Source organism: Corapipo altera, unplaced genomic scaffold (genome assembly GCF_003945725.1).
Source record: "Corapipo altera isolate COAL_440 unplaced genomic scaffold, ASM394572v1 61305, whole genome shotgun sequence".
Classification (NCBI taxonomy): Eukaryota; Metazoa; Chordata; class Aves; order Passeriformes; family Pipridae; genus Corapipo; species Corapipo altera.
In genome coordinates, this window is record NW_020884909.1 from 8161901 (window position 1) to 8186977 (window position 25077).

Here is a 25077-nt window from a genome sequence, read left to right on the forward strand (position 1 = left end):
TGTATTATATCAGACTAAAAATGGGTGAATTTCAGGTTTTGGTATTATTTCTCATAAAAATGTTAAACCATAATTAAAAAAAAAAATGCAAAAAGCAAAATGCAGTGGAAAAAAAGGAAAAACATCACTGGCACTCAAAATATGAGTTGCCTGGTTTTGAACTGCTTAATGGAACTGGCACATCTACCAGCATGAGGAATATTGTTTGTGGAAATCCCTTGAGAATCATCATGGACAGGCACTGCCTGTGGTGCCACAGACTTGACACCTGGCTTGGGATTTTCACAAAAAGGTGGCTGAAAACTGAATTCAGTTAAAAGAGTGAAAGGACTGTCAGGGTCCCTCTGGAGCTTTTCTTTTCATCCTATATTCTTTGCAACAGCATGAATTCCTTGAGCTCGGCAGCTCTATGATGACACTGTACCTTTTTTTGAGCACTAGTTCCTGAAAAAAGGCAGTATTCCTCTAGAGAGGGGTCATGTGGGTTATCCCCTCCCCAGCAGGCTTCGGCTCTGGCAGTTGTGGGTTCAGACCTGGCGGCCTCCTCATATGTGAGGATTCTCTGTGGGAAGGATGGTCCTGGACTGTAGGTAACTAAGGATTGCAGGAGGATCTAGGGTTTGGAAGAGTGCGGTGTGAAGGTAGCAGATGCTGCTGCAGTTGTACTAATTGCAAAGTCCAAAAGATGTGTGGGATGGTGGCAGATGTGGATGAGACTTGCTTTGTCAGCAAATCAGACTTTTGGTGCTAAACAGAGGCCTTGGTTTTGCTCCTTCTGTCTTTGTTAATATTATTATAATTATGAAATATAGACAAAAACTTTTCCCAGGCATTAATGTAACCTTAAATAGGCCCAGTAGCTGCTCACAGTGGAGCTGTGTCCTGTGCTGCCTGTGCTGCCTGACCTGCCTATGCTAGCCAGTACAGGCAGTCCTAAATGTGTCCAGGTCTGGTGCAGAGACAGAAAAGCTAGTGGGATAGGCACTGGATGAGGGCAAAACTTGAACTGATCTTGCTGAGCCAGGGCTTTGCCCAGCCTAGTCCAGGTGACAGAGTTGCACATGTCCCCTGAGATGTCTGGAGGAGCATTGCCCATCTTTCCCTGTGGAACTGCACTGGGAACAGTTATCTCAGGAATGAGCAGACACTGGCAATAACTGGTGTGACAGGGACATATGGGACATGTGTCATGTAAGCTGCACATGTGCAGGGTGAAGGAGTGCAGGACTGTGCCTTTGCTATTTGTGTCTTTGCCTGTTGCTGCTGAGGTCACACCAGGAGGTGTTCCATGCATCCCTACATCCTGTTCCAGAGCATTCCCATGGCTTCATCCACCCTACAGTGACCAGTGTTAGCTCTGAAGTCAAATAGTTGGTCACGAGAGGTGCAAGGTAGCTGCTGCGGTCTCCCACTGTGAGGACACACAAGGCTGCAGGAGGCACACTGGATCTTTTGGGGACATGTAGAGATGGGATCACCAGCTCATGGCCAGGTGCACTCTAGTTCATTGTATAAGGGTTCACTGCTGTTTAACAGGCTTGAGCATGCAGTACCACAGGCTCACCACTCAGGAGATAAATTTTGTCCATGTTCTGCTGGGGTGTTCACTACCTTCAAGTCTTGATATCAACTCAGGCTTTAATGAAAGAAGCTCTTAAGTTCTTAAGATATGAGGGGGGTATCGGTGGGCCCTACTATGACATGGATAAAACAGCTTTGTGATGCTCCTTGGATGTGACACTACCTCCCTTCCTCGACCACTCTGTGGTGGGCAGTGGTGCCTGTCCCCGTGCTTGGCCCCTTGGAGTAATGCAAAGCCACTGCTTCTGTGTGTCACCTCACCTGAGGGTTCATAGACTGCAGGGTTACCTTTGTGCTTTCCTCTGCAAGGCACTGCCTGCAGACCCTCAGCCAAGCACTCCCTTTCTGTGGCGGCTGCTCTGAGGCCCCTCAGCTGCAGCAGGCCTCTGATGGGGGGGTGTCTCTCCTGCTGAGGAAGAGTGGATCTGCAGCCCCCACAGAGGGGAAGGCACTGTCATTGCTGTGAGGCTGGTGCTCCACCAGAGCCAGCCCCCACGCTCACCACCATTCCTCTGGCCCCACTACAAAGCAGCAGGGACCAGTGGTGGCACCACAGGACTGGAGAGAAGAGGGGAGTCAGGGTGGCATTCCGTCACCCCTCCAGAACATGGTCCCAGCCCCTCCTCCTCAGTGGACCCATTGGGGTAGTAGGGACACCTGGCAGCTTTGCTCAGCATCACATATACCCCGTAGAGAGCAGAGCACTTCTGCCCCCATCATCAGAAGTGCTGTCCTGAAGTGACTCCTTTCTCTGAGCTTTCTAATTATTCCTGACCAATCTTTCATCATGTTTTCTTTTAATTATTTCTCCCTTTCTTCTCTCCTGCTCTTTTTTTCCCCCTAAAACTCCAGCACTCCTCTCCAGTGTATTAAGAATGTGAGTGAAATTGATGGCTGGAACATCTGAAGTCTTTATGATGATGAATGACTTTCACTGCCAAAGCTTTTATTGTATCTGATTTGGGAAGAAGGGGAGCGGATTTATTGTGACCAACTGTCATGACATTTAATACAGTTATAAATCCTGATGCCGTGACGGGCACCGGGGACCTCCTCTGTCCACTCTCCTACCCTGCTTTTGTCCCTGCTTGACATCCTCAGCTGTGGTGCAGACAGTGAGAAATGTGAGCTGGGAACTCCCAGGTGGAGGGTGATGCCTGAGGACAGGGCAAGCCCTGAGTGTCTTACCCAGACCCAGGCAGGCTGCAAAGCCCTTGGCTCTCAGGATGGGTGGAGATGCCCCATGGACTTGGGCACCAGTGCAACATCCCCCCATCCTGGTGCTGGTACTCATGGGCTGCTTCAGCCCTGCATTAATGTGGCAGAAGGGGAATCTCCCACTGTGGCTTGGAGCCAGTTCCCCATCTCCTTCTCTCCTCTAGTCTGAACTCACTGAAGGTTGCTTCCCATAAAGTAATCCATACATGTGTTATTTTCTGAACTACATGGTGCATCAGTTGAGGTACACATCTGACTATGTTATGAGAGATGATGGCTTCTCACCAGGCAGCTCAGAAAGAGGTGAGACTTGGACACCTGAACTTGGTCCTGCTACTGCACAGGGCAGATGAAAAATCAATTTGTCTTAAAGTGATTTCAAATAAGATGTTTCAGGTTCCTTCAACTAAAGAGAATAAAATATTTCAAACTTGACAACAGAGAATACTTAATGGTAAACAGTGAAACCCAAGTGTGACAATATTTCTGCAGCTTCACTATTTCCATCACAGAATTCAGGTATAGTGCCTGATTTCAACTTTTTAACTTATTCCAGGTAAAAAAAAGCATTACAGAAATACCAGAAAAATAGTACATGGGTTGTCGATCTGGACTTTGTTGAACCCTAATTAGGATGTTGAAATCTAGGGTGTAAATTTAGGGTGTAAATATTTCTCTTGTGACTAGAAAACTGCCGATGACATTAGCAATGATGCTTGGATTGGAAATGTCTCCATCTCAGATTAATTCCAGATGCAGATCATAAATACTGATTCTTGTGAGATGAAAATATCAGTATGGGTTTAATGTTGCTGCAAAACAGATTGGTGGAAGCCATTGGGTTTTCTTTCCCTCTGTGCTTGTATAGCAAGTTGAATAACCTGTTGTCAATATGCTCAGATGTTTCTGTCTCTGGATGCACCAGTAGGCTGCCAGGTTGTGCCCACCCATGTCAGTGTTGACAGGATTCCCCTGCATGGGAAGGTGTCTGTCTGCATGAGAGCAGGTGGGACAGTGAAGCCCTAGGTTGCCTGGTGTGTGGCCAAGTGCTTGCAGCCCCAGCACTTTGCTGCTGTCCCAAGCCCAGTTCAACATCCAGAGCCCCAGGTGGTGACCTGCTGGCACATTGGGGTGGGCACTGCTGGGAGGAAGTACCAGCAGTTTCACTGCTCCAGCTTGGGACCAAAGGGATTGCCATCAAGGCAGGTTTGCGTGGTGCCTGAGCTTCTCCTCCTGCTCTCACTGCTTGCAAAGGCCCTCTGGATGTCACTGCTGTCCTTTACAAGATGCCTGGAAACCCATGTCCTCCCCTCTTGCCTGGTTGCCTGCTTTCCCGCTTTCCCATACACAGCTGAGGAGCATGAGGCCCCCTCCCTGCCAGTGCCATCCCAGCCTACCAGGTCATGTCAGGGACCCAGTGCTCAGCAGCCTGACAACACAGGCTTGCCTGGATTCTAGGAGCCTCCCCAGGCCATCATGTGTAGTCCTCAGACCTGGGGGCAGCGTACTCTCAGCTGCCAGGCTGGGAGGAGGAGGTGGGCTGCCCTGCCTGGAATCATATATCATATCATATATCACATATCATAGTACAGATGCTCTGGAGCGACATCTGCGCCTGCAGGGCCTTTTCAGGCAGTTCCCATCACAGCCCAGCACCCCTAGCTAGTGGCAGCCATGCTCACGGTGTGTAGGGTACCAGGTCAGGAGCATCCTCAGATGCCCATCATGGAATGGCTGTGGTGGTAGACAGTGATGGAGAGGATGTCTCCATGCTTTTCCTCATGCACTGCCGTGGGAAGGTCCCAGAGATGGATTCATGGCCTGGTACAGGCAAGGCAGCTGCCTGTGCTGCTGCCGAGTTGTCTGTGGACAGCGAGATCTTTTGGTCAAGTCTCCAGACTGAATCCTGAAGGTCTGAGCCCTACTGAAGAATGCTCTCCCTTGGGAACAGTTTCTCTGTCCCAAGGGCAGCTCCCAACCTGAGCCAAGGCTATGGACCTGCAAAGTGTGCTGAACTGCTCCCCAGGGCTGGCTTTGCCATGCTTATCCCTTTTCTAAACTCATAAATGAGATTTGTTAAATGGGCTGAACATGTGAGGTTGGAAACATTCTGCATTTCCATTTCTTGAAGAGAGAGAGGTTGCAGGCCAGCCACCTCTCCCCCTACATATACATTAGTTTTCGGGGCCATCCATGGCACCACAGTAAATTGCTAACAGTGCTCTAGTTTCTACGCTATAATTGCTACTGTTTGTTTTTTTCCTATAGTTCCAGTGTCTGGAGCCCTGTTACAGTGAGAAGAGTTTGTAACTCTTCACAAATTGATGGTTATTTCTTTTTAGTCTCCTCTATTGCAAAGAGAGAATAGAAAACAGCTTCTGGGCTTTTGCAAAAATTCAAACAGTGAAAAAGAAACAAAAGGAAAAAATATTTTATTTAAAGATCTCTTCGTAATGCATTCTCTCTTGTGATTTTTGTGGAGTATTGAACACCTAGCTGGGCAGTTGCAGGAACAGGGATCCTCCAGATCACAAACTTTTCAAGGTGCTAATCATCTTGGTCATCTTGCGTCTTCCCAGCAGCACAGTGATTACTGTGGAGACAGTCTCCCTGAGCCTGCTGTGCTGCTCTTATGAGAAGTATTGCTGTGCTGCAGAAAGGAAACAACAATAAAGGGAATATGTTGCTTCTGTATCCGTTAAGAGCACTGATCAAACCACATGAGATCCCATTTCAGACATAATGTGCATTGGAGGGCAAAATTAGATTGAGAAGTAAATGGAGCCTAAAATTTCCATAGCTTTATTCGTCAGAAAGCTGTTTCATTGCGTGGTTTAATTCTCCTACTTCTTTCATTCATTGAATGTAGCATGCTGGCTAGAGTACATTTTAGAAATAATGGGATGAAAAAAACCCATCTTTAATTTGGTGGTGGTTGTGAGGTGTGTAAGACTGTTCAGACCTGAGATGTGAGGTGATATGAAATGCAGAAGCATATTACACAGTAGCAGGAAAACAACTAAACTCACACTTTCCTCGTTTTAGCAGGAAGAGGTGTTTTGTTTTAGGATTGTTATTTTATATTTTGGCTTTTGATTTTGGTTTGCTCTGCATTTATGTAATGCTGAACTATTTAAACTTGGGTTTATTATTTCTATCTTAAAGTTTCATTTCATTGCTTCTTGTGAATTACACTGAGTGATGAATGGCACTTGACCAAAAAATAACATTTTCTAGTCTAAGACCTGCCATGGTGGCAAGCCCATTATTTTTACGTGAGATCTTTTCCCTCCCCTTTAAACATGTCGATTTGACAGGAGGAGGCTAACTGGTCTCTCAGATAAGTAGACACATGGGGTTTTTGCCTTCAAAGGAAACACTTGATGTCATTTCCAAATCAACACAGATTGCTGAGGAAAGCACTTAATGTGCAGTAAATCCCTTTTGAAAGAGTGAAAACTGCAGATCTGTATAATTGGCACCAGTGGTATAACCAAAGCAGGAGGACAAGCCTATGTTTTTCTCTGTCCCATGCACACCTTTTTGCATCCGTGCTTCTAGGCTGCATTCCTTGCTCTGTTTCCTTTCCAGAGCCTGTGGAAGCTGGCTTGGCTTCCCTCATGCTGCTTCATCAGTTCCCACATGCTAACTGTCTCAATTTTGGCTCTTCCTATCTTGCACTGTGAGCCATGGAAATATAAATGGGGAGAGGAGCCAATTTCGGGCTACTTTCCAGAGAAGGTGTCAGCAGACCGGAAACCAGCTGAATTTCAGTTAAAACTCTCCATTTCAGTGGTATGGAACTGGAGTCTCATTTTTGAGATCTCATTTTGACCACCAGCAGGTCCCATCCTGTCAAGGCCAGGGCAAGCTGCCTTCCCCTGCTCCTGAAACCTGGGGTCTGGGGAGGCTCTTCTCTACCACACTGGTGGAGGGACCGAGCCCTGGACCAGGAGTCAGTGGGGCCTTATCCAAGCTTGGGCCACCATAGCCCTTTTTGTGGCTTCTTGGGCCACCATAGCCCTTTTTGTGGGCACCATCCCACACACAGGGTCCAGCCTCCCTTTTGGCTGTGGCAAGGCCTTGCAGATCCAACGGCTGCCACCGTGTGCTGAGCCATACTTGAAACTAAAACAGGGGAGAATAGGTTTTCCTACCTGTGAAAATATTCAATATTTTTACTTTGTTCAGGTCTGTTTCCTATTAAAAACAAACCAACAAACAAAAAACCCCACCCAAAGCCCCCAGATCTGAAGAAATTTTAACAATTGAAATTACTAAACAAGGTAAAACTGGCCCAGAGCAGTGTGCACTTCTTGGTTTTGTTTGGGACACATTTTGTGTCTGTCCTCAGTACATTACATTTTACATAGAAAAGTAATCCTAAACTTGAAAATGAGACTTGAAATTTTTTTTAAAGGAAAATCAAATATTCTAGCATCTTCAGAGCTTTTCACATAAACTCTCAGTTTAGGAGTTAAAACGCACAGATGAACAGCTCTCTACTTGCATAATCCAGGTTTCCACCCTTCGAATTTTCTGGGGGCATTTCTGTCTCTAATGTAAAGGTTTCGTTAAAAAATATCCTTGCTTTATACAGTAGTATAAAGGTGAACCTGAAGTCTGTGGTCTGCTACCTCCTATTCACTGTGTGCCTGAAGATGCTCTGTTGTGCCTGTTTGGCCCCTCCTTTCGGACGCACTGTGCTCCTCATTAACAGAGGTTTTCCCAGGGTTTAGACACGCAGGAGCAGTGCAGAGACAAGCACCTGTGTGGGATTTGTGGGCTATGCCAGGCAGACCCAGCTCCCCAGAGCACCCTCTCCTGCAGGGTGCTGCTCCAGCCACAGCCGTGTGACCCATGCTGCTTGTGACCTGTTGCTCGTCTTCTGTTCTCCAGGTAGGTGTGGGAGGGGAAGTGCCCCACAAAAGGGATTCAACAGGTCCAGACCACCATGTATCTTCCCATAAAATCTCATCATCCTCATACTCACCTCTATCTGCCCTCCCTTCCTCTCTGTGCCCCCCGATAGATGAAACACTAGAGATGAGATTGTGGTAGTGTGTATCTGGAGGGTGGTGAGATGCTCTCTATCGTTCTATCATGCATTCCCATGCATCCCCACACTTTCCCACGTCCCTCCACACATGGAGCTGGGCACTGGAGACCTAGCCAAGCCAAGCCTGGCTCCACCCTGACCACTAGTGGCCCTACTAGCCCCATGCTGGTGTTGACAAAGGGAAACCTTGTGAGGCATGAAGATGTTGCTTATCATAGGCCAGGGCAAGATTCTGTTATGCTGATGCATTTTAATGTGTGGCCAATTGTCAGCCACACAAGACTTAGGATAGGGGTGGGTCCTTACAGAGATGTTGTCAGAGTATCTTTCCCTAGTCCTCACACAGGTATCCCCTCCAATACAGTGTGAATGTGTGCGTTGAATGAAGGGGTCAAGCTGGGGAATTCTAACCTTGCGTGTGTTATGGGAGGGTGAAGAGAATCAGGGGAACTTTAAAGATCAAGGTGGATAATGGTGCAGCTCAGCTCAGCTCTGCAGAAAAAACTTCATTCTAGCAACCCTAAAAAGTATGTGAGAAGCAGGACTCTTGAGTTGTTCCTAGAGTGCAAGAGCTCTGTGGCTGCACGGAAGAAGGGACAGGAATTTTATGCAGCAGCAGCCAAAGGAGATTGTACAGAAAAGAAGGTGGCAAGTGCAGAGCACTCTAGCTCCAGGACTCCTGGAGAAAACATGGGAGTTTTCTGCAGAGAAAACATGGGAGTATTTGTCTGTACTTCTCCACTGCATTGTTGCTTTGCTAGAAAGCATTGTTCTTCCTTCCTTTCTCTTTTCCTTGCCCTGCCTCTTTTTTGAAAGTGAAGTTGTGTCAATGGGAAGAGTACCAGACACACTTGCTCCAAAGGGCAGCTTTGGACATTTGCTGCTGCCTTGCAGATGATGAGAAAAATAGACCCACATCTGCAGTCTCTGTTTCAGTGCAGTGTGCTTAATATAAATTTTATGGCTTTGATAGCAGATTACAGTGCCACTGTCATGAGCACTTGCAGCCCCAGTCACAGTGGACACTGTGCATTTCAATACCTCCTTCACTAATCTTTCCCCCACTGCTCGCACTCCCTGGCTGCTAATTTCACGCAGGCACTTAAACATGATGGATAATTGTGTTCTGCTTATCAATGTTTAATTTAAGGGCTGTTCCATCTGACCTGGATGCCCTTTGCAAGAGCTGTGCCTCATTATTGATTTCATGGTCATACCTGTGACATTACCTGCTTTGTAGGAAGTAGACTTTGACATTCCTGTGAGGCTTTGGCAGCCAGAGCTAATTGTCAGAAGAATAATCGAGTCAGCAAAATCATTACAGGTGATCTGTGTGTTACCACTGTTTTATCTGCCTCTAATTAGGTGCAGGAGAGGTAACTCATCACAGTAAGCACACTGCACTGGGTTTGATGTCCACAAATAGAGCAAGATGACCACAGGAGGGAAGTTATTCATTAACAGCAGCAATTCAGTGTGTTGGGGTCCCGCGCTGGTGACATCTCCTTTCCCAGCAGAATGGGGTGAGATGCCATCCTGTAGGCATTGGTGGGACGCAAAGTCTGAACCACTTTTGTTCATGTGCCCAGTGGCTCTGGACCCAAGGCAGTAATGACTGAGGTGCTGTTGTGCTCAGTGCAGAGCAGTGATTTGTACGCGATAAAACCAGATAGTTTTTTTGAGACATGATTGTCTCTGGTTCCAGTGCTCCACTGCCCTGTGCCACTTAACTGGGCACATCATGGGTGACACATACTGATCCCCAGGTGGTAAGGGGCTCAGGAGCCAGTTGACTGAACTCATCAGGTCCTTTTCCCGATAACAGACTTGTACGTTTGACCAAAACCTTTTCTTTAGGATAACAGTTGGAACTGGGCAAGAGAAGAGCTTTTGTAAGTGGAAGCTGGATTTTTCAGAGTTATAGTCAGTTCTGGTAATGGGTTTAACTAAGATAGGCTGGAAATTTGGGCTTGCTGCACAGAGATGAAGTGGCTCCCCAAAAACGTCTCTGCCAATTACTTGTTTTTGGTTTTTTGGATGTTAAGTGATGGCATGCCTGGCTATAGCATTCTACAGCTGCCTCATGTCTGGGGTAACCGGTGCCCAGTGTGGCAGGGAGGCTGCTGCTCCCACCAATAAAGAGAACAACATGTTCAGGCTCCTAGGGGCAGTGGTCCCCAGGGGTCCCGGCAGCAGACCAGCACCAATGCAGGTCCCTTTCTTTGCCACTGACATTTGCAGGCACCTGACTAAGGCTGTGCCATGTGACAGGGCCAGGAACAAGAGCTCAGAATGGGTGCCATCCTCCTCCCATCACAATATGGGGTCTTAGAGACCACGTGAGGCATTTCAGAGGGAGCACAACCTAAAGCCAAGTTCATCCAGCTGGGTGGCCTTTTGGAAGAAGTTTATCCATTTTGCTGATGCCCTGCAGCAGCCATTATGTGGCATGCCTGCATGAAGGCAGTGTCAGGATTCCTCCCATGCAGAGGCTGCTGGGCAAAGGGCTGTAGAACTGCAGACTGAGTCGGATGGCACTGGAAGCACCTGCTCAGGTTCTTGCATGATCCTGTGGGCTGATGTGGCAGCATCTCTTCATTTCCAGCTTTCTTAATGCAAACCTGCATTTCTAAAATTGCTTTCTGGAAAGACATGAAGAGCAGCCTGTGTATTGAGCCATGGGGTGGGGGGGTGGGGGGGGACGGGGCTCTGCTCTGTGCTGCTCGGCAGGTCTGGGGCAGGATATGCTTTTGGCAGGGGTGGAGAGGGTGTGGCAGCCTGAGATGAAGCCTGGGGAGATGCTGGTCTCTGCTCCTGGAGCACCTTTGTGCTGGGTGCAACGTAAGGTACATGCTACCTTGGGTGGTTTCAGATGGAGGGTGTGTGCTGCCTTGGGTGGCTGTTTCAGATGGGCTGATGCCTTGTGGTGATGCTTGCAATGACAGTGGGAACACAGGGGGATTCACCAGCATCACTGGACTGACTTTCCCGACATCGCTGACTTGTTGATGTGGAACCTCTGACTCTGGAGAGGGGATGCTACCCTAATAACCCAGAGCACTGCCTCATTCTTGATCATGCTCCTGAGCTGGTGGCAATTGTACACCCGCTGTGAGCATGGAGTGGCAGGTGAAGTGTTGGCTTCCCTTGATGCAGACCATGGTGAATCTCCGAGAGCAAAATCAGCAGCCCCACCATTGCGGAGGGTGGCTCTGAGACAGCAAGCAAAGGGGCTTTGTAAGCCCCCTCCCACCACCTGAACCCCCTACATTTTCTGATGTATCCTTTGCTGTAATTAATTACGTGTCCAGTGGGCTTATTTTTTTCATACTGTTACTGCCAATCTGTTAGATAAAGGGAAAAAAAGTGCTTTGGTGCCCTATGGTATTGAAAGTGAAGGGTTTTCACACTGTCAGGGTAATGAATTCTGCACGGGTTTGAACCACCTGAGCTTGGGGAAGTCCTTGTGTCATGTTTCTGGGAGTGACAACCCCCAGTGGTTAATTACTGCCATGGATGAGAGCTGAGCTGATAGTAAAATGAGATAAATTCATTACTGGTTAAATTTGAAGTTAATTGGATTCACGTTTACACAGAGTAGTGTACAAAGACACACTTGGAAATGCTCTTTGCCACCATTTTATTTTTTTTTTTAAAGGTAGATAAACTGAGGAATACTTCTAAACTGCTCCCCCCTTTTTTTTTTTTTTACTGCAGTTTGGAGACAGCAGAGTCCTTTGCTGTCACAGGCTGCTCTCTGTTCCAGCCAGCTTGTCCTGCAATGGGGACATCTGCTTGCCTCATCTGCTCAGGGGGTGATGCTAAGCTCTTCTGCAGCTAGTGGCAAAATTTCATTTATGGAAGAAAATTACTTATTTGCACTTTATTAAATGATAGTTTACTCTCACTGTGAGTGCTGCCAGTTCCTGGTGAATGGAGGGACGTACATTTATTGACTATCTTCTGTATACAGAGCCAAGTCCATTGACATGTGTCTTGACAGTCCAGTCCCCTAGACTGTTGGTATTGTTATTATTCAGTATTGTCATATTCTGGTTTTTGGAGTAATGTGGGATGAATTCTGGCAAGGACATACCTAAGGCTGGAAATGATGTGCAACTTGGTGGCCTTGTGCAGTGAGCCCATGGTGGCCTGTGTATGTGCAGGAGCGTTTGTAGCAGAGGCGTTTACTCCACTGCCCCCAACAGTAATCCATCACTGGTGTTCTCCCTAAGACATTTTCGCTCTGGGGGAGAATGAGAGGTGGGTCAGCAATGCCTTGCTGATGAGCCCATTGGAGGTGCTCACCAGTGATGCGAAGGAGCTTGATGAGGTGGTCTGGAAGAGGTGGCAGGGTGAAGGAGATGGCAGGGTCCAGGTTACATGAGCACCAGAGCTGCTGTGTGCTCTCTCTGTCATGGAGATGTGCCAGTCTCAGGTCAGCAGGTACCACTGAAGGTGCTGGTACTGCTGGGGCTACCAACTTCTCAATGGGGAGGCCACTCCGGGCAAGACTCAGCAAGACATTTTGGTAGCTGGTGCTTAATAGTGTTGTCAGAGGCTGTTGGAAAGAGGTTGGTGGTTATTTTGGAAAATCCTGTTCTCTGCTCCATTTGAGCCTCTCTGTAGGCTGGACCTGCCATCTGATTTACTCTGTCCTGCACAACACCAGCCCAGTGAGGCAAGGGGGCAGCTCTGCCCCATCGCCAACTTTAAAGCATCCAAAATAACCTCCAAAAAGTTTAGAATAAAAACATTTAGGAGCAAGTGTGTCTTGAAGGACCTTGCTCTCTATGTCTGTGTGCCCCACTGGTAAAATGTAGGTGTTCGTTCCTCTTGGCTGTTTTGCCTGAATGGATAGGGCAGGAACAGAACACCTTGGGGCAGAGACTACTTCTTGCTCTGTCTTTGTGTCTGGTGGATTAGTGTTTTTCTCTTAAATCAATTATTTCAGTGCAATTGAAGCTTGAAAATATTGGGGAAAAATCTCTTAGAATGACAGAATATGATGAGTTGGAAGGGATCCACAAGGATCATAGAGTCCAACTCTTAACCTTGTGCAGGACCATCCCCAAGAGTCACACTGTGTGCCTGAGACTACTGTCCAAATGAATCTTGAACTCTGTCAGACTTGGTGCTGTGACCACTTCAATGTTCCAGTACCCAACCATGCTCTGGGTGAAAAATCAGAGAGTGTTGGGTACTGGAATAGATGGGATGTTCCGACCTTTTTTTTTTTTGGGGGGGGGGGGTACATTGGATGCAATAGACAGGACGAGGTGGGATTGAGCACTTGCAGCTATGCCATTGGTCACCTTTGGCCAGCCCCCCAAGGCCCTGCCTGAGCCCTGGCTGTGGGGAAAGATTTGTTGGCTGATGACAGAACATTTAATTTGGAAATGGGATGTAGTGGAAACCAACCAAACCTGCGGAATACACTGTAAGTGGTGTTTCCTTGATTCACTAAAGACCAGAGGTCTTACTCTTCATACTGTCACCAGTTGTGGTTACATTGCTCGGTGCCCTTGACAATGATGCTAACTGTACTGGTTGTGACAGTGGCTTTGGAGAAAGTGGAAAATTTGTAGTATTTCAAAATATTGAAATAAATTGGAAGTTTTTCTTAATAGCTGTTGGAAAGTGAGGAGTGGGGAGTAGTCAGTGTGGAGCAGTTCAGGAAGGAGAGCTCACTCACAGGCCAAGGCACCTTTGGGACAAGAGGCATCATGCCATTGTGCAGCAACACCACACTGCTGCGGAAGGGAAGGGCCACGGTGTCACTCCTGAGTCTATGGAGGGCTCCCAGATGGCAGCAGTCAGGTTGTGAGGTGTTTGTCTGCATTAGGGACAGTCCTTAACTGAGTCCCTGCCAGCACTGGGTCTGAACTTACCTTCTGTGACTTAATTTAAGTAGATAGCAGATACCTTTGTCTTCTCCAGGCTGCAGAGATGACACAATCAGAATTTAATTTTATGTAGGAGAGAAGGAAGCAGGGCAGTGATGAGGGGAGAACATTTTAATCTGAAAGAGGCATTTTCTTCCTGCACTGAATAATTAGAATTCATGATGCCATTCCATGAGGGATCTGACTTCTCCCTAGAACTGGAGAGCAAATTAATCAATTGTTTTGAAACTTAAATTCTTTCAGAATGTGAATGCACCATAAATATTCTGTAGGAAGGCCTGAGAGAAACAGTGTGCATCCCAATTTGTGGATGCAGAGTGCTTAGTAAAGTGGGGCATGTGCTGAGAGATCACTGCAGCAATGCTAGAGTTTTGGCACAGACCCCTTTATCAGAGGGCAGGGGGGAACTGGCCTTCATGGCCATGGCCCAGGGATTGTAAGCTGCAATTTGCAATAACTCATGTACTTTTCTCTTATCAAAGGAAGTCTCATTTCTTTGAAAGATATAGGAAAAAAAGAAAGATTTTTAAGTTTATTTTTAGATCATCTCAAAATGAAATTGTGGCTCAAAATCGCTACCAATCTAAAAAGTTTTAAAAAAAGATTTGGCTTTTGGGAAAACATTCAGTTTCAACCTCTTCAAGCTCTACAGACTTGAAAAAAGTTCACTGACATAAAAACAAATGCCTGCAGAAAGCAGTGTGAAAACCAGAATCTGTGCATTTCTTCTTGTCAGTGGTGGTAAAATCAACAAAACCACATTACTTTTCTTCCTGATCCAACATGCTACATTTTGATGAAGGAAGCTGCACTCACTGTGATTTTTGCCCAGCTTATGGACTGTTTTCAGCCACCAGGATCTTGGAGCTAGGTGGAGCCAGAGTGGTTCCTGACCTGTAGAGGCTGAAACAGCAGGGGCTCATCCTTTGGGCCAAGAGCTGCCTGCATCCAGGGTCCCTTCCACTTGCCTGAGGTGCACACTCAGATTTTCAGAGCTCAGCACCCATGCAGTGTCTCTGCTCCTGAACTGTGGTTTGGCTGGGAAGGTCGTCTCGTTCGCCTCATCCTTGGAGGAGCCACTCGACAATCCTGGAGGCCCTGGGAGTGCGAGGGTGGTGGATTGATGGGACAGGTCCCCATATGAGAGTGACAGCCTGAGCAACTTGTGTGATACTCACACTGGGAAGGGATTGCAGGGCCTGCGTCCAACTGCTGGCCCAGCTGTGATGCTGCAGGTTTAATGCTACCAGGCACCTGAGTGTGTCTTGAAGGCCACTAATCTCTGGGTAAGTGGTCTGCCCAAGGATGCTGTGGGAGTCCAGAAGACCATGAGTGAGCTCCAGGAGTCCATCTGGGACAAGGGATGGATCCTACCTGGTGAGATCACAGAGCATCAATCTCTAATGGAGGGTCGCTTTTGGCTACTGCCATTGCCAGTTTCCCTGAAATTCCACTGTGGCAGCCTGAAGAGATGGTGACTATCCAGTGACTGTCATATGGGACTAGGATCCAGGCAGGATTGAGGCATCACTTCTGCGGTGCTGCACGAACCACACTGTCTGACCTCCTGTGTTTATTCTGCCAGCAGTGCCACGTCCCATGAGGTGCTGGGAGTTGTTTCTGGGAGGGCAGGAAGGAAGACAGGTCCAGGGGCAGAGGGAGATGGAGAACACCTCCACTGCTTGTTTTTCTGGGATTATTTCTATGGAAGGCCTGTGGGTACTTGATTAAAAAAATCATGTTTCTGAAGCTTAAGGAAAGAGCATTGCATAAGGCTGTGTTTGGGAATCTGACTCTTCTTCTGGCACCACAGCAAGCTGTATTTTAAACCACTTTCCTTCTAAAGGTTTTGTGTTTGTCCTTTTTTTTTTTTTTAACTGCTTCAATGAGTGGCATCCTCCATTGTACTTAGATAGCAAACATCCTTAGCCTGTGCACTGTGATTTCCTGGAGAGTTTTCTGAGAAAGTGTCTTTAAGATCAGTGTTATGTGCCATTTCACTGTTTCTGACTTTACAAATCTAAGCTTTGGAGGAATTTGGGAATAGGGGCAAGCAGCCAGAGTTCAGTCGGGTGCATTAGTCTCCCTGCAGAGCTCTGCTCTTCCCCTTCCCGTCTCTCACTTCATTGGAGCTTTGTGGCAGCTTATAGAGAAAACAAAACTGTGCCTGCTCTCCCTGCCAGCCTGGAAATCCCATGCTGGTCCTCACAGAGTCGTGATGACAAATGCATGGCTGTGTTCTGGGTGCTTGGGGAGATGTAAAACCATGTCCGCTTGTCGCAATGCTCACGTGGTGATTTGTTGGTTTGATTCCTCAGGTCGCGAGCTGGCAAGCACAACCCTCCCAGGATACCCTCCTCATGTCCCTCCTGCTGGACAGGGCAGCTACTCCACTCCAGCGCTGACAGGAATGGTGCCTGGTGAGTCTTCAGAACAGGGAGGGGAAGAAAAAAATAAAAGGAAAGAAAATGGCATTTCAGGACAGAGGCTTTCTGCGGATGTTCTGTGCTGAGGCTAGCATGAAACAGAAGCCACAATGCTGAAGGGGAAAGGGGGTGTGGAGTGTTCCTGAGTCAAGTGGGACCAGACTCCCTAGCACAGGAGGTCATGCAGCCTGCAGAGTGCCAAAGTAAGGCATTGGCACTGGGATACTGAAGGAACTTCCAACCTCCCTTCTGTGGACCCTGAATATTGTTCCATGTTGGGCCATGCCAGGCTCTTCCCATCAGATTCAGGCTTTGCTCTAACCCACCTGTTTTCTCCCAACACACTGTGTCCCTCTCTGCTGCCTCAGAGGTGAGGTCACTGGCCCTGGGGGCTGGATGTGTCTCAACATTCTGGTGTGCAAACTCGAGTCCTGGGGACACTGAATTGTTCCCAGGACACTGTATTTCTGTGATTTCCTTCCCCTTTTGGAACCTTACGGTGAGAAATGCAGGTGGCATAAGCTGGCTGGTGGCCACTGCTTGCCTGTATAGCATCAGGAGGTGGGGTTGTGCAGGTATCTGGAGTGGGCAGAGCAGAGTCTGCAGGTTGGTCACATCATTGGTGTCACCCAGCTGCAGACCTGTGCGCAATCTAAAGTAGGATGGTGACATCCAGGGCTGACAGCAAGCAATGGCTGGGACATAGCAGTGGGAGTACTTGCTCTTTTGTCTTTCCTGGGGAGTTACAAGCTGTTTGGGATGGCAAAGCTGCAGGACGTGGAGCTTGGTGGTGCTCAGCCCAAGGAGTGTGCTTTGGTGGTGTAGAGTCATCTGAGCTGATTTTCCCAGGTAATAGATTTTATTTTTAACTACATATAGGCTTCTGTGACCCATTATATTGAATAACCGCACTGTTCCTCTCACTGGTTCCTTTAATAACAACCTTCTGCTCCAGCTAGTGTGAAGGTCAGCTGCAATTCCTGTAGGTTCTCCATCTCATTTAAGTGAGAATTTGCTAACTAGCATTCAAAATGCCTTCTCAATTCTTCTTTGACTTCTGTCCTTTGCAGGATCACTCTCAGAGCCTTGCTAGAGAAAACACTGCAGTCCCCAAGGGGCTGATGGTAAGGCAGGTGACAGACCCTGTCTGGTGCCATTGGCACATCCCTACTTGTTCTGAAATGGCCAAATTGCCATGCCCGAGCATGGGCACATGCTTGTTGTGCCAGGTCTCAGGGATTCATCTCACGACTTGCATCTGCCTTGCACTCATTTTTGGAGCCTCTGCTAGAAATCTCCCTCCTTGATAAGATTTTTAATCATAAGCTATGAATTTCTGCTCATAATTAAGCAATTGTGTGAGTTAAGTGCTTAGAGACATGGGAGAAACGTATACATAGTAAAACATAGGCAGTGTTTTGTTGCATGCTTGTTGCCGCTGCCATTGCTTCTGCTGCTGTGAGTAAACCTGGCCCTCAGCACACTGCAGGTGTTCATCTTGCACCTCCTGGTGTCTGTAGCTGCCTGTGGGGTAGAGGAGACCCTCTGGCTTCTGCTTCTGCTGGAGACAGCATTTGCAAGCTGTGTGGATTCAGCTTTGTGCTCTGTGCTTATCTCTTCACCAGCTGCCACACTGCTCATCCCAACAGGAGCAGTGTTGTCTCCTGCCAGACCCAGGTCCTTCCCTGTCTCTCATACAGGCAAGAATGCACATAGGAGCCTGTCTCTGCTGCATCTCCGTGCCTTGTTCAAACACGTGCTCTACGATTTCACATCTCCTTCCTCCCTTTCCTGCAAAACCAGGGACTTGCACATCAACAGGGAATTTCCATTTTTGTATGGCTTGTGAATGTCTGCCATGGCAGAGAATAAACTATTCAAATACTTTTCTCTAAAGGAATCAAAAAAGAAAACACATGGCTTTGATTTCAGCCCAGAGCTTTAGGAACTGAGAGCTAGTATGGCTCGAGGCTCCCATGAATGCGTTCTCTCTGAAGGTCACTGGTCCTTCTCCCTTCTCCTGCCTTTTGATGGCTGTCACCCTTTAGAGGTGACTGGAAAGGAGCTCTCCCAGCACCCCGTAGTGCTCTGATGTCTCAGGGTACAAGTGAAATGCCACGGTGAGGACAGATGGGCAGATAGGTGGGTGAACTACTGGCTGGGTGGTCAAGCTTGGAGGTGTTGGCTCGTGTCACATTCCAACTGGGTGCTGGTGCCAGGCATGGAACTGCAGTGCTTGGCCGGTGATATGTCTGGGTTAGCACCTTCATCTACAACCAGGAAAGAACACAGTTTGTCAGGTGTTCAGATGATGCCAAATGGTGTGATGCCAGCAGTAGGTTCCAGAGCAGAGTGGTAACATGGAGGCACTGTATTTGTACTTAATTAGATGCTGCTATTTTTGGTCTATGTTTTGGCCCAGCCGCCTTTGAGAGTCTATTCTTTTCCTGCCAAATTATGTGAAAACAAGCACTGACAAATGAGAACTCCGTCCTTGAAGGAAGCATTTTGTATAAACTGAAATTAATTGGGGCCTCACTATTGGCCAATGGCTCTCCAAGGGCATTTGAAGAAGAAAGTGAAGAGGAGTGTGATGAAGTAAGCCCCCAGGCTAATTTAGAAAAGACCCCCTGAGGCACAGCACGTAGGTGCAGGCAAATTCCAATGTACACATGCATGTGCAAAAGGGGCACCACTGACATAATGGGGGGAGGGACCAAAGGCCTCTGACTTGGCGGTGCTGGCCACACCTGCCCAGGTAGATGTCATAGGTTAATTGTATAAAAAGTAGAGAGCTCTTGCTGGGAGCAGATTCAAACTTCCCAGGGAGGACAATGTTACCTCTGCAGGGCCGCCCGTCATCCTGTGAGCTTGCCAACACTCCAGGTGTGCAGGTTGTGCTATGGGGAATTCTGGGGTCGGTAAGACAACCTCATAAATAATGCCTGAGTGAGTGAGGAGTTGTCCTGGGGGCTTGTTTCCCTTCTCTTTCCTGTCTCGTGGCTTCTTGTTTTGTTGGCTGCTTCTTTGTAATAAATACTGTTTTGTTGAACTTTCAATGGTGTCCTGGTTTCAGTTTCAGCAGTCTCCCCGCTACAGTCACCAAGGTAGACTGGGGATGAGTGTGAAACTTAGCAAGGGCAAACAAAAAATCTTGCACAGAGGAAAGCAGCACTTTGCAACAAAAAGGGCTGAGGACTGTTTGGCTGCTGAAGGGGCTCCAGGCACGCAGTAGACTGGAAGCTGAGCATTGGTTTGCCGTGTGCACTGGCGGTGCGCACGGCAACAGCATTCTGAGCAGTAGCTGGAGGGAAGGAATTATCCCCCTCATTTGGAATTTATAGACTCACAATGAGAACAGTTCTGTTTTGGGCCCCCCAGCACAAAAAAAAAATGGACTCAAGTCAAAACAAGCAATATGCAAACTGGGTATGAGAAAAATCTCCAAACTTTTCCCCCGGGAGGTCTCTCAGAGGAGCTGTACAGTCACCATCCTTGAGGGTGTCAAGGTGTCATGGTCTGAGATAGCCCCAAAATCCTAATTCCCTAGCTCCATTCCCCCTCCCACATCTCAACCTAATGTGAGATGGGTTTTTCCAGACAAAACACACCAGACTCAAAGTGGGGGAAAGGGAATATATTACAATGACTGTACAAATAAATACTATAACACATTATACACACGATCACAACTACCTCTACCATGACATATAGTATTTACAATGGATCAGATCTCCTCTTCCCTCCAAATAAAAGTCCAGGAGGGAAAGAAGGACAGATCCCTTCCAGTCTCTCAGGGCATCAGCTTCTTCAGAGTAGCAGAAGCAGTCTATCTCTCTCTCTCTCATGCATGCAGCTGTTGCTGGATCTCTGCCAGCACTCACAAGGGAGGTATCCAAGCTCCCTCGGCCCCGTCGCCAACCAACCGAGGGGTCTTCCATGGGCTTCGTTACCCCAGACAAGGTTGTTCCACCACGGTCATATCACGAGACGCAGGGGGTCTTCGTGACGGTCTGGTATCTCCAGGAGATTCAAGCTCCTTGCAGGGCCTCTGTGCCCTGCCTCAGGCTGCCACCTTGGCAGCAGTGCGAGGGGGGAGCCAAGGTCACCCCCTCTGCATTCCTCTCCGTCCCGGTCCAGCTTCCCAGGACGCTCTGAGCTTCTCAGCTCTTCTCTCTCTCTCTCTCTGGTGCTGCATGTCTCTGTTGCTCTGTCTTATCTCTTCCGGCTCTCTACCACCGCTTCTCCGGTCAGTGCCGGCTGCTGCTTTCTCCGGCTGCTGCCCAGTTTGGAGAAAACATCTCCCAGCTCACAGCTACAGACACATAGTCCAGCTTAACACTGTTCCAAGTCTTTGCAGTCCCCCCAGCCAGGGACTGGGAGACCCCAGAGGCCCCCGAGGGGCTCTGGGCCCCTTTCCTCGTGGCTCCTACAACATGGCCACCTCACCTACCAACCCAAACCACAACTCATCTCTTCCGGTCTGGTTGTGGTATGTTTACATTTCTGCAGGAGCGCCCATTGGACAGAACTTCAAAACTTCCAGGGGTCTCCACCTCTTGGGGGTTACCACTTTTCCTAGCCTCTGGGGGGGAAAACAAGATTCAAACCACTACACAAGGCCAGTGTGGGTGAAGCCCCGAGCCTTCTGGCCTGGTCTTACTGCTGATCCTGCTGTGAGAAGGGTCTTGAGACCACCTGAAGACTCTTCCATCCTGAAAAGCCCTGTCATCTCATTACTCAAAGTTTTGATTAAGGCACTACTGGAAATGTGCTGCAGAAATTTGTATGCTTCTGCCTGATGCTGTGAGCAGAGTTGTAGTCAATAAGCTGTTGACAGGGAAAGAACAGGTCCCTCTCTGGAAAAGAAGTGATGCCAACAGTCCATGCAGATGAGACAGCTCTGCTCTAGACCCCAGTCACCATTAAAAGACAGAGCCATGAATCCCCCTTTGAGGCCAGAGGGAGCCCTGTGAACAGCTTCCCTGTCACAGGGAAGGTCCTAATGTCTACACAAGGGACCAGGAGAAATCACATTCTGTGTTCCTCCCCCAATCCATGACTATGGTCTCACCCTTCAGCAGCCTCCAGTGTTGCCTGCTTCCAGCCCTTGGCTTGGTATCCTATCTACCTTGTGTGGCATCATTCATGGGAAGCCACAGGGTCCCAGGAACAGCCATCAACCTCACTTGGGGCAGGGGACACAGCAGCGCCTGCAGCAGCTTGCACAGAGTGAACACTTTAGCCCTCATTGTCTGATGTCTGATGCCTTGAAGAATGAAAGTTTATATTCCTTGTAAATGTTCATTTTGTCTAGTGCATCTCTCTGTATATTCTCATCTGATTAGAACTTTAATCGACTGTTGATTCCTACTAGATTTGTGCCCACCTGAGGGCACAGGATCCCACAGGTTAATGAGATGCTCTATACAGAAATTATCCCCAATAATTTGGTACTGTTGTTACTATTTGTTCACACCATGACTGGGCCTGTAATGTGCTGTCACTTTGGAAATATGGAGCAGTGTTTTTCCAGCAGCCTTTCCTTTGTCTCTGGGGAAGAGTGGGCAGGAGCAAACTCTTCTCCACCCCATCCTGTACTTGCAACCTGGAGCCTGGTACCATCCGGCTGTGCTTGATCTGTTCCAAAGAGGCAGTCCCAGGGCTATTTGCCTCTTCAGATGAGAGGACACAAACCTTCAGATGAGAGGACAACATAGTGCTCTCTTCTGCTTGCAGCTGTTGCTCCCTCTGTTCTCTTGACTACCTCACATATGGGTTTGGGAGCAGAGCATCAGCTGGCTGGGAGCACACAGTGGGAAATGTAAGATTTGCAGGAATTTTACTCCCTGGCCTATGTGAGTGACCCAGAGCCCCTTCCTGAGATGAAGTGTTTGAAAAGAGGTGCAGCTGCTGGAGCGGCCGTTGGCTGGTCACGGAGAGCACACTTTTACCATATTTCTCTCACCTCTGGAAGGCTGGACCTTCTCTCTAACTCTGCTCCTCCTCGACATGGGCTCTGGGGCTGGCATGAGGACAGGGATCAGTGCTGCTTGCCTGGGGTCTTTTCCTGGTCCTCCGTTGCTTCACACATAACCAGCCTGTTTACAGCACTGGGTCAGGTCTGTCTTCACAGATCACTACTTGTACCTGTGTGTCTATTCCTGAGAGGTATCTGAAGGTTTGTGTCCTCTCATGTGTGGGGCAGATGGTGGCCATCAGCAAAGGGACAGACGGGAAGGCAGGAGGAGTGGTGCTGGAGCTACAGCATGCCTGCCTGCTCCGATGACTATTCCAGGAGCTGTGTCTCTTTTGGGTCCTAATGGGACTGGAGCAGAGCGGCTTGCAGCAGTTTCATTGTTGAGACAGGGCTTGAACAAACTATGCCTGTATCCAGTTTCAGCATGTGCATGCCCTCATCATCATGCTCATGATGCTGCAACTGAGCTGGACAAAGGTCATATTCAAGTAGCCATAATAATTCACTGAAATACTTATTCCCATTCTTGTGTTAAAAGTTCTGGGACAGCAGAGCCTGCTGCCCTTCTGTTTCGCATTCCCATTCCCTCATCCCATCTCCAGGGTTGGAACCTCCAATCTGCCACCCCTTCTCCCCTCCCAGGGGCTGCCGCTCACCCCATCCCCTCCTCTCCTGCTGGGCCCTGCATGCCCAGTGACAGGAAAGGGTAGACTGTCCGGAATAGTGATGCTGAAAATATAGTCATTAATGGGACTCTCAAAACCCAGATGTCCTTTCTGAGCACCGGTAATTTGTTTTTAATGAAAAACCATGCAGTGACCCCGAACAAATGAATTTCCTTTATAAGAAGTCTGTGTGCAATTACCTGACTAAAGGGATCTGAAAACACTGACATTCAAAACTGGGCTTTGAAAAGAAAGGTGTAAAAAATAGCAACATTGTCATTAGCAGTCTTTTATCTGGAGAAGATGCTCATTCTTATGTGTGAAGGGGAAGGAGAAGATGTTGTGAAACAAAACACGTGGTGTTCAAACACGTTTTTAAATTGTGGCTGGCAGGTATTGATGCAGAGGAACAGTGAGGTTGTGTGACCTCTTCCTGTTGGGGCTGTTTCTCACACCTGAGCCTGCAAGGGATAGCACCCTCTCTCAGCTCACCGGCATCTAGCCTGCAGCAAGGGGCACAGGGGGCCAGAATGCCAACCTCATGTTACGGAGGGTTCAGGAGGCAGCTTGTTCAGATGTGGGACTGTCAGGATCCGATCTGTAGGTATTGGTGGGGTTTGGTCCCCCCTGCCATGCTGAAGACTTTATTGATAGTTATTCCATGTGTTTGAGTTTTTTGTTCGAGTTCTACCTTTGCCTAAGTTTTGCAATAGTGTGTTGTAATCTCCTGACGTGGCAGTAAAAGAGAGGCAGCTGAGAAGTAAAATGCCTAAAACCAGGGGCAGAGAAAGCAAATTGCAGTATGTCATAGGGCACTGGTGAACCAGGTCCTCCTCTTACCTACAGCATAATAATGAAACTGCTTGGTTATTCGGACAGTGACACTGTTGTGGCCAGTCAGCATGACTGACACAGTCAGGCCCTTTATGCTAGAAGGACCTAAAGCAAATGAGGAATAAACCTTAACAATTCTTTGGTGAAGCAGAAAGTTTGCAAGTTACCTCCTCAGAACCTGGAGGTCCCAAGTTTGCCATCTGCTTCATGCTGCTGTTGTGGTGGGGATGATATCTCTGATTGGGTTTATAGGCACTTGTGCTGACATTGCCACTTCTGGCAGCTCAAAAAGCTCAAACCCAAACATCCCCCAGTGCACCTCAAAAACACCTTCACGCTCTGTAGATGCACACAAAAGCACCCAAAGCTTCACCACCACCACCAGAACAGCTGCTACCAAAGGACAGAAGTATTAACATCTGGCCTTCTCTGGTTAAGCAAATTTTCTGTGTTTTCCCCCGAGTTTGGGGCTGCCCCACCCTTCCGTAATCTTAGAAGACAAATCCTGGAGAAATTTCATTACATGTGCTGTAGCATATGATGTGCCATCACAAATATCTTAGGGCAATTCCAAATTGCAAATCAGCTGACAAATGATTCCCCTAATTAATAATGAAGCAGTTAAGTAAATGGTATGCATTTATCCACTGCTCGTGTACATTTTGAATGAGGGTCTACCAGCATCTTGGAAACCTGGAGAAACATTTTGGTTTTCTTCTCTCAGGAATGTAATTACCATGCTTGCATAGAATATAGATAAAATTTATATTGTTTTCAATATGATGTTGTCAGAAATTATTTCATTGAATTGATTTAGAAATTATACTGGAGAGGACAAGAAGGTGAAATGCTGGAAAACCAACAGCCTTTGGATCTGCTGATCCACCTTTCCCTTGCAGAGCTGAGCCTCACCAGGGGTCAGTTAGGCTCTCTGCTCTTTATCCCAGCTGATGATGTGGTCCCCAGTGCTCCAAGTATGGCAAAGCTGAACCCCTCTGCTCTGCCGGCTCCCTCTGCTCTGTCCGTAATTTCTGCCTCCTGTCGAGGTAATGCACTCTGCATATCTAAACATAAGTAAGCAAGGCGAAGTGTGTATAAACAAAGGGGTCTGTATTTAGGAGTGAGGAGGAGGAGGAGAGAAAACATATTGTATTGCTCCACTCTTTGGAAATTTCTATGCATTAGTAATAACAAAATTACCATAATTTGCTCGTTAACGCAGCTAGATCAGTCAAGCATTGTTCCAAACATGCAGAGGCTGCCTCTCGCTCTAGGTCTGCCAGTGAGTTAAGCACGGTGGAAATTAGCATGCAAATAGCCCTAATTCGGCCGAGCTGTCAGATCCGCATTCAGCTGCTTGTTCCCTTTGAAATCCTTGACAGAAGCGGCTCAGGCAAGCCCACCCTCC

The 25077-nt window shown here is 47.9% G+C and overlaps 1 protein-coding gene across 3 annotated transcripts in view; it reads left to right on the top strand.

Annotated features, from left to right (window-relative positions):
• PAX5 (paired box 5) overlaps positions 1 to 25077 on the top strand; it is a 128272-nt gene that overhangs the window by 77409 nt on the left and 25786 nt on the right. For 2 of the 3 annotated variants that reach the window (XM_027653176.1, XM_027653177.1), the window contains one exon: positions 16083 to 16184. In XM_027653176.1, coding sequence (XP_027508977.1) covers positions 16083 to 16184 — 102 coding nt within the window. Of the gene's footprint in view, positions 1 to 16082; positions 16185 to 19039; positions 19140 to 25077 lie in introns of those variants that run through there. The other variant, XM_027653179.1, reaches the window with a different exon arrangement.